This window comes from Protopterus annectens, chromosome 6.part1, assembly GCF_019279795.1.
Source record: "Protopterus annectens isolate FY-2018-M chromosome 6.part1, PAN1.0, whole genome shotgun sequence".
In the NCBI taxonomy this organism is placed as follows: domain Eukaryota; kingdom Metazoa; phylum Chordata; order Ceratodontiformes; family Protopteridae; genus Protopterus; species Protopterus annectens.
Window position 1 is genome coordinate 529,210,207 of NC_056738.1, and position 10,150 is coordinate 529,220,356.

General features: G+C 37.2%; 1 protein-coding gene across 1 annotated transcript in view; it reads left to right on the forward strand.

Annotated features, from left to right (window-relative positions):
* ACTN3 (actinin alpha 3) overlaps positions 1-10,150 on the forward strand; it is a 220,439-nt gene that overhangs the window by 158,916 nt on the left and 51,373 nt on the right. The window contains exon 13 of the mRNA XM_044075993.1: positions 5,021-5,129. Within this exon, the coding sequence (XP_043931928.1) occupies positions 5,021-5,129 (109 nt within the window). The remainder of the gene's footprint in view (positions 1-5,020; positions 5,130-10,150) is intronic.

The window sequence follows — 10,150 nt, forward strand, 5'->3', positions numbered from 1 at the left end:
CGGTTACATGATTGCTGCTGAATTTAAACATTGTAACATTAAATCATGTGATAAGCATGAGCGGTGAGTTAAAGATGCAGGAATACAATAATAATACTAGTACTGTCAAAGTCAGCATAGAAGCCTGCACACTTCTTCAACAAGTCTTCAAAAAGAAAAAAATGTGTAAAAATGAAAGTAAAATGCAAGTAAAATAAGATATAGTAATATCTATACTTAAAATTGAAGAACATAAAAAACATAAATGGTCTAAAAGATGAATACTGTAAGTGATTACTGTGTTCACCAAAAAGAACATTAGAATATACCCCAAAAGTTTAAATACATTATCGCAAAAGGTTCCTTAGTTTGAGCAAACAAGAAATGTTACAGTTCTCATTCAGGCCAGGAAAACAGAATGCATTGAGTGCTAACTGCCATTCAAGTTCCCGTACCTCTAGGAGTACTGAATATGGGCCACCCCTAATGTCTGGAAGTAACTGGTCGATAGCTTGAAACATAAAATTATGTCCATTATTTAACGAAGTGTGTTTTGCTAGAGCATTTTCTATTTTGTTTTTACTAATCGCATAAGAGTGTTCATAAATTCTCTCGCAAAGCTTCCTGTCTGTTTTACCTATGTAAAATGCCGGACATACGTTACAAGAAGCTAAATAAACAACACTCCTGGACTCACAGTTCCATTTTGAAGGAACATTCTTATTTTTAGTCCTGATTTATCCCTGCACATGATATTCATTTTTTTTGAGGTATGCCCTATTTTCAGACTTGATTTACCCTTTTGTACAATTTTCTGCACCCCTACCTATCACACTTAATTTTTGAAGTTGCTAGAACACAGAAAACCACAATACATGACCAACATGGTAAAGGCAGTAATAATTTAAAGGGACAGCACACATCTTATATTGCCTTTTTTCAAAAGCAAAAATAAGTGACCATGTTTGGTAGAATTTTGCAGTACAGTTCAGTAAAGTTTACAAATTTTACAGCATCACTTTGAAAACGGGCTTATATTTTTCCTTCACTTTTGTCACGCTATTTTTTTAACATTTTTCTGGATGGTATTCCACATTCCTAATGAAAATGGGAAGAGTTATGTGCTATTCATGCTATTTGCTATTTAAATATTATGCTAATGATTTCCAGATTTTTTGTGGATGTTCCTACTTTTCAAGAGCCTTTGCACCTTTCAGTGGCTTGCTTGTTGAGAGGTATGAACAGATGGTATAAGAAAAAGGTCTTCAAGTGATGCTGTTCTTAATGAACCATTGACATCTGGCTTCTTTAAAAATGATTTTTCAGCTGTACAGAGAATTTATTGCAGGAGGAAATCTGAGTCGTATGGGTAGTGATTCCCAAACTCATATGTGAATAGTGGAGATACTATTCCTAGCATGGAGTTTGGCAAATGAGGTGATTAGTGATGATGGAGTGGTGATGTCTCTGAATGCGAGTGGAAGTTTATTTTTTCAGTCTACTGAAAGATTTTAAACTATTAGTTTGTATTTTAGAGATGTGAGTGGTAGAATGCATCTTTGTTTTACTGGTAGCCATTCAGCTTTTGGCTAAAATGGAGCAGTGGTCTTCCTCTAGGGGTCCAGGGTAATAAGTCTGGAAATACTGACTGTAGCTTACAGTAAGGTAAGGTTGCTCATATATTTACAGCTATGGGGAGACAGTGTTTGAAGTGTGACATCTTTTTAGCCCAGAATAACAACTTGTTCACTTTGTTATATGTGTTACTGGGTGTTTAGGGACTGGTCTAACCAGATGCTCCCTTAGATATTTACAGTAAGGAGTAGTTTCAGTATGTTCATGGTATATGCTATTCTCCACTGTTGTTGAACTACTGCCAGATCCTCTTGTTTTAGTTTTCTTTGTGTTAAGTGTCTGTGTGTCTGTGTGTGTGTGGGAACACTTCACATAATCGAATTATTAAAATCTCGATTTGCATATGGTCGAGACCATATGATCGAGATTTTAATAAATCGAATGTGTGTAGTGTTCCGAAATAACACTTTACTTACCTGAATACATTACGTGCACACAGAGGCAAGTATTGTTGCATGCCTTGTGTGTACGTAATGTATTTTTTGTTTCGTGGTGTTGGCAGGAAGTAAAGAAATCTCCCGTTGGGCGCTTCCGCATACAGCGCAAGACGGGAGATTTCCCATCTCCCCACTGTAGCACGATCTTGGAGTTGGTATATTTAAGTAGGGGGGGTGTGGGGGGCACAGCCCCCCACATGGGGGGGTGCAGGGGGGCGAAGCCCCCCTGCAAAAGCGAAGCTTGTGTTTTATTTTTGTTTTAATGGTTTCCCTTCAGAAGTTCGAGTTTCCGAAACTCGAGCTTTTGGTTTCGGTTATTTGTAGTTCGAGATTTCGGAAATTCGATCTTCTGAAGTGAATCCGTGTGTGTATATATTTGTTGTTGAATAAGTTGGGAAAGATAATTTTCCCGTTCTCTTTTGATGGTTGAGTGGGATGCATTAGCTGTATATATGACAGTATCATCAACGTGCAAGATAATGGGATTTGTATACATTTGTTGCTAAAGAATGACAAGAGAAGGAGTGATAATTCTCCCGATCACTATCTGACAGCAGTAGTGAGAGGAGAAGAACATGTTGATCATATCTGAACTTTAAGTTATCTGTCATGCAGGAAGTTTTTGAACCAAGCGACTGCATCTGTGCTGATACTAACATTAATTAACAAGTTTAGAAAAAGTTTATGATCTTGAAGATCAAAGGCCTTAGAGTGATGAATGCAGATCCATTTCCTTTGTCATATCTCATACTGTGTCATCTGTTAGAGTGTAGAGTGGTGTCACAGTGCTATGTCCTGATCAAAAGCCATGCTGATGAGGTGAAAAAAATATTGCATTTCTTGGTGTAGGCTGTTAATTGGGTGAATATCAAATTTTCAAAGATTTTTGCTAAATGTTTGAAGTATCAATATTGGCCTAAAAGTTTTAGTCTTCATTGATTTGGGAAGCACAGGATAATGTTTGATTTGGGATGCATAGGATAATGTTCATTGATTTGGGATGCAGGCGATAATGTTAGTTGATTTGGGAAGCATAGTATTTGGCTTATGGCTTATATCCATTCAAATGACATTATATTTTTGGTTAGGTATTAGCTGTAGAGGTGATTAAGGAAGAGGATACTATACTCTTTGCACAGCAAAATGAAGCACAGTAGTAAGCCATCTGTCCCTGTAGGGGCATCAGAAGGTATTTGTTCTGTATTTTTTTTCCTGTGGCTAGCAGTAATTTATCTGAAATAGAATGGGGGGAGTGTATAAAACAGGCACTGTTTGTAGACTGGATGTTTGGTTTACTGAGTGACAAAGGGGAGTGGGAATGAATTCAGTGAAGAAGTCAGCAGGAGAAAGTATGCTTAATTAGTGGTAACCATGCCATAAATTTTTATTTTTTAATACCAAGTATATCTGGTAATGCTATTGTCAAGATTCCAGAACTGTTTGTAATTATTTTTAAGTGCAGTTTGTTGATTTAGAAGGAAGTTAGCTTTGTGCATTCCTGTTGTATTTTTGGCTAAGTTCCTCAGAGTATATAATTTGTCTTTATTTTCTGGGGTGGGGAGTGACTTCCAATGACACCATGCTATACCTCTTACTTTGTATAGAATCTTGAGTTCTTTTTGTAAAACAGGGGTTGAAGTAAGTTATAAATAGTTGTGATTCTGAGAAATGTATTCTGTAATTTCAACCATGTCTTTATTAGGGTGATAGGTATTTCAGCTGGGTCCTTTGATATAACACATTCCAATGTTTTGTGGGAAAGTTCTTTTGTACTGCTTCAGTTTTGCTTGTGTTTTATTGTGAAAGGTAGTTAATGTGGGAGCCTAGGCTTTGTATGTTAAGGTAAGTTTTACTGGGGTATTGGTCACAGGGTTGGGGGAAGGACTCTAATTTTTTGAATCTATGTTTAGGATGTTTATTAAGAGGTCCAAGAAAGTGGTTACCTGCACTAAAGTCTGATCTGAGGAAGCCCAGTAATAAAGACAAAAGTGCTGATATTTTGGACTAGATAAAGGTGATCGTCTTCTGATGCATTCTGATGCCTATCTCTTAACTGCTTGTTAACAGTAACTAAAACTCTTATATCCTTTGCTTTGTGTGTATATTATGTATAAAATACAGGCTCCTTATTAAAGTGTTGTAACTTGTAATGTCAAATCCCAAAACACCAAAAATACAGCACAGGAAACAGTATTGAGTGTCGCTCTTCTTTAAATTTGTTTCTTTGTGGGGGGCAAGCACCCATACACCCCCACATCCCCTGAAATGTATAAGACTGACATACCTTGGGCAGATGGGAATATTCCCAGAAATGGCAATCTCTGATTAAGTATATGTAAGTCTGCAGTTTTGGTCATTCAGTCTCTACATTTTGGGACTTGGCATTGCAAGTCCCAACAGTTCAGACAGTTACCACACACACGTATGCATGCCATCACACAGATACATAAGCCTACACAAAGAAACATAATTAAAATAGCACTTGGCCATACAAACTACACACTTACAATAAAGTTTTTTTCTATAAGGGGTAGACTACCCATACTTTCCATGACTGGTGAAACCCTCTGGGACCTCTAATATAATAAACTGTATCTACATTAAGGGGGGGAATTGGCTATTTTCCTGAAGTGTCAAATGTAAAAATATAAACACAGTAAGATGCATATGATAACGTGTTCATGAAGAGACTGTAATTGAATAATTGCTACTAGCACAATGAATCATTTTTTTCTTTCTTATATTCCATTTAATTAGGTACTGTAGTCACTTTATCCCATTAATCCTGACAGTTCAATCACACAGGCACTATTGTATATTTTCTTTTATGGACTAGAATACTGTAATGCATAAAAGAGACCCTGATTTAACAGATAACCTTGTGGTTGTAACATCTTTGTATGTATCTTGTATCCATAGACTGGCATATTGTCAGGTGAAACTAAAGATTAGCTTGTTTTCTGTTATAGTGAGCTGGATTACCATGATGCTGCTACAGTAAACAGCCGCTGTCAGGGTATCTGTGACCAGTGGGACAACCTGGGAACATTGACTCAGAAAAGAAGAGATGCCTTGGAGGTAAGAAAAAATTGCTAGCTATGCATGATTAGAGAGCCTGTTTAGTAATTTAGCAGCTTATTTGTCATTCCTGCCTTTTTATTTCAAGTTGCAATGAGTAATGACAGCAGCACAGATGTTGCCAGGCATAGGTTATGTCAACTATGACATAATTTAATTGTTAAACATGGTACATTCATTAAGATATATGGTTAGATATCTTGCTAAATGGCTTTTCTTAGAAATGGCTACATGTATTTTTCTCTTAAACCTATCACATATTTTTTTAGTAGTGTAAAGTTATACTGACCAGAAACAGGGGTGTGGTGCTATACTCCTTACAGGAAATATATTCTGGAAGTTGGAGATCAAGGCCAAATATCCTGGCTATTCCTTTGCAAAATGTTACCTCTATTGTGGAATAACTCATGACCCCCTGAAATTCTTTATTATCTTTAGCTTATATTACCCTGACTATTACGAAGCAGCTCTGTTGGTATGCTAAATGCACTTAAAGGGCAGGCAAAATATTCTTATTTTCTCCTGCCATCAAACAATTATAAAAAATGTTTAAGTAACTCTTCAAGCTGTAAATATTGTATACTACAGATTGTGTCCAATGTTTTACTATATATATATATATATATATATATATATATATATATATATATATATATATATACAGAGAGAGAGAGAGCATCTGTTTTTCTAGCAGTTATAAAATAAAGTCTGACCAGATGTTGCATCCATTCATAAGGCTACACTTCAGTGTTATGTTCCTAACTTCACTTTTAAATATAGTTCTGCTGCTGAAAGTTAATACATTTTACCATAAATGACAAAAAGCAATCATTACAGGGCCTTTTAGAACCTGCAGATGTTTTCCTGCCCAACATAAAGTGCTACCTCATGGTCTGACATTCCCTACTTCACATGCAGGATCTAGTTGTTTCCACTTTGACTATCATGTTCCCCCAGAAATTTCACTTTAAAGGAGAAGAGTTGTACAATACTTGGCTTATGAAATACGTCCACTCTGAGTAATGTCTGACCTATCTCAAAATCCAGATCATAAGTGTGTTGAAGTACAGTATCTAAGATTGTCACTCACATCTATCTAGTTTCTACAGCAAAGACAAGAAATAAAATTACAGGAACTGCAAAAATGGAACTGGAAACATAAACTCAAAGAGAGACACATGTTTTGTGTGCTAGTGGTACAGGGGGATGAAGCCTTCAGAATGGCCCAGGTAACCTAAATTCAAACAGAGGCCCAGATAAGGTATGATGGTGTGCCTATCCTGGGGAAGTTGGAGTAATTAGGGCTATTCTCTTGGACTCTAAAGGAGGCTGAAATGTCAGAAAAAAACAGGATGGGAGGAACACGAAAGATCAAGGGGCCTGACTGCACTTTGACCCTGGGGCAGGGTGTAAGCTCAGATATTCCTCATTGCCAACCCAGTCAGACAGGATGCATCAACATAGTGGGAAAGGAAGTTAGGGCTAAGAAAAAAAAATTCCCAAACCTGGTTGTAGGAAGTTTCCACGTGTCCTCCCCCACACTATGCACACAGGAGGGACAGCAGCAGGGAAACTGGGTAAACTAAAGACAATTAAGCAAACAAACACATGAAACATAATTAGAATAAGCCATCTACCCAATAATGTGAGAGCGACACCTCCCCATGTGATTAGCGGAAGTGTGTGCTTTCCATTTCCCATGCATTTAATCAAAGTACTGTATTAACCTTTACCACCTAGGAATACCATAGACTGTCATTCCAAAACCATAATTGCAATCCTTGGAAGTTCAAGAGTGTTACCAGTGAACACAGAATATATGTCCAAGTCCAAGAATGTAGTATCTCAGAGTATTCCCTTTACAGTAAGGTACAGCAATTGTGCAGGTAATTGTGTGTGTGTGTGAGTGTGTGTGTGTGTGTGTGTGTGTGTGTGTGTATGTGTGTGTATGTGTGCATGTGTGTGTATGTGTGCATGTGTGTGTATGTGTGCGTGTTTGTGTGTATGTGTGTATGTGTGTATGTGTGTGTGTGTGTGTGTGTGTGTGTGTGTGTGTGTGTGTGTGTGTGTATGTGTGTGTATGTATGTGTGTGTATGTGTGTGTATGTGTGTGTGTGTGTGTGTGTGTGTGTGTGTGTGTGTGTGTGTGTGTGTGTGTGTGTGTGTGTGTGTGTGTGTAAAGTAGCAGTGCCATGCTAGGGTTCATAGTTCAACAGGCATATGCATTTCGCCTATATTGCCTCATTATATAGCATGCTTTAGACATAAATTGGTCACGTTCCCATTTAATGAGAACTTGTTTATTACAGATTTTCAGACTTAAAACAAAGAGTTGGCTCTTTCTTCACAGCTCATTTCCATAAACAAAATAATTTCAAAATTTCACAGTATCTGGTACACACGTATAGATCTTCCAGTGGTTTCCTGTTTGTAATACTTCAGGAAATCTCACGGACTCTAGCCTTATTCTGTCTGTCCATGTTACTCAGTTTTACTACCAGTTAAATATCCACTCCCAGTGGACCTTCTTTTCCACTGTGGGACTCTTCCATTGGCATTGTATGCCACTACTCAACACTATACTCCGGCTGTTTCCCACAGACAATTTGTAAGGACCGTGAGTCTTCAGACTCTGCTTAAATGAACAAAACCTCTTAACAGTCACTAAGAATATGCCCTGCAGTACTGTCATTGCAGGACAGTAATGACCTCTGTCATTTTCTAGAACGGAGGTTATTTAACTGTAGGCTTGGTATCTCTACATACTCCATCTTGGGGATTTCCTACAGACAGTGCCAGCCTAACTCTGCTTCGGGAGTTTTCTGATGGCAGTATATAAACCTTTATTTACCTCTTTCCACTGTTTTGCTAGATCCTACCATATCACCCCCAATTCAGACAGAGGGGTCTTGCTTAGTGATGTGGTATCAGCACCAGTTATTCCACAGCTGCCAATCCCAACCCGAGGGTAGTCCAAATAGGAACTCTTTTCTGGTTCTAAATCTAGAATCACATCCCTGTTATTCTTTTATGGAAACATCCCATAGCCCACCTTGTTGCTTGGATTAAGTACAGATTCGCAGTAGTTTTATTAGTCTTCCAGTTAAGGCCCAAGTCACACTGATTCCAAGTGTCGGTCTAATTATTGAACTTTGGGGAATTCATACTATCTTTTATACTACTACACGGTCTCTTTTCCACATGTCCTTTCTATGTATATTAATACTAAGTCGTTGGTATGGCACAGTGCTTACAGCATTACTGAATATTCTACATGGTTTAAAATTTTTTGTTCAGATTATGCATTGATTGAAACAGCCTATTCATATCACACTGTATAGAAATCTACCCTTAGGCACAGTCACTAGCCAAATGACCAGACTGACAGAAATTTTAACATTTAAGTCCATGACATTTACAAATAGTTTAAAATTGACTTCTGTTTCACCAGTTTAGACCCTTCTTCTTTCTCAGTCTCTCATATAGCACCTGTTTGGCGAAAGTACATATAGTTCTTGGATTTCTTGTTCGTACTCTTTTTGAGATTGTATCTGTATACCTTCTCAGATCCTTTTAACATAGTTTTTTCCCATAGGTGGTTACTGTGCTATAAACCACCCAAGTGCCATTTTAAGCCTAGCCAAGCTTACCCCAAATTTACCAGAATATTGCTGACGTATGTCAGTACCCCAAGGAATTTTATAATTATGGTACAGGCTTGTACACCAAATGTTTGCAGAATGCCCTTGTTCATTAAGGACATAGATGCCAAAGCAGGGGAATTTACCCTTCTATTGGACCAAGTTACATTTGAATAGGGTTAGGGATGAGCTTTGATTCACATGGATGGAAGCCTGTTCCAGGAATAGATTAATCTTTTTAGACACATACCTGTCCCTCCGACATGTCCTGTTTATGTTGCAGATAACATTTAGGTTCTTAGAATGTGTAATTCTGATGATATTTGTTTTGCAGATGTGCAACACATCTGTCACAGTGGGATCAGATTGTGTCTATTCTTGACGTCTTTCTGCTTCTGTCTTTCTTGGATTAACTCAACATGAGAAGCAAGCCTTTGTTCATGTTGCTTTATTTCACCGTTTACGTCCTGTGAATCATCTCACATTATTTCTATACATTTTTGATGAACCTTGCTTCTTTGTCTTTTACATTCAACTTCTAAGTTTTTACACTTAATGGTTAGTTCAAGAATGAGACATACTCTGCATCCATCTTTCAAACCATGTTTTATTTCTGTTTATGCAAGATATTAAAAAAACTTTCATTCCCTTTACATTTTTCTTCCAGCTCCAGTATATGTTGGCTAACTGCACTTAATTTATATCTTTGTACTTCTTTCTCTACAGCCTTTTAAGTTCTTCACTGCAGAGTGCCAACTGTATGGTATTCTTGATATTTCAGATTTCTTTTGTTGTATCCACTGAACCAAAGTGTCTTGCTTTTGCTTTAGGGAAGTGACTACTTTGATTGCTTCACTGTCACAAACAAAATTTATATACAGTTCATAGTTTTATTCTCAGTCTGTTAGAGTTGTGTCTTTGGCAACTTGTCATTTTGTAGATTCTGGCACTTTGCTTTTAAGATAAAAGAGCAATGTCACTTTTAGCTTACAAGCTTTGTAATACTTCCTCCTTGTTAACTTGAAAATATGCAAGCTTAGCCTGAATCTGCAACTTGATTTCTTTTTCATCTTTCAAACGGAAGTACTAATCCACATTTCCTAATATCTTCTAGCTCTAATAAGAGAGGCTCTTTTTCCATTTGACTTACCGTAGTTTGATTTTCCTACAGTTTCTCTAAATGTTTACCTGCTTTCAGTATCTTTCTTTAATTTGTCATTCTCTTTAGAGAATCTGGTATGCTGATCATATTGCTCAACCTGCAAAGATTGAAAACAGGTTCAAAGACTCTTGAAAAGTAAGTACATTTCAGCAAAAAAAAAAAAAAATATTTGGGGCACCTAAGTTGCATAAAATTTGAATAACAAAATAAAAGTGACA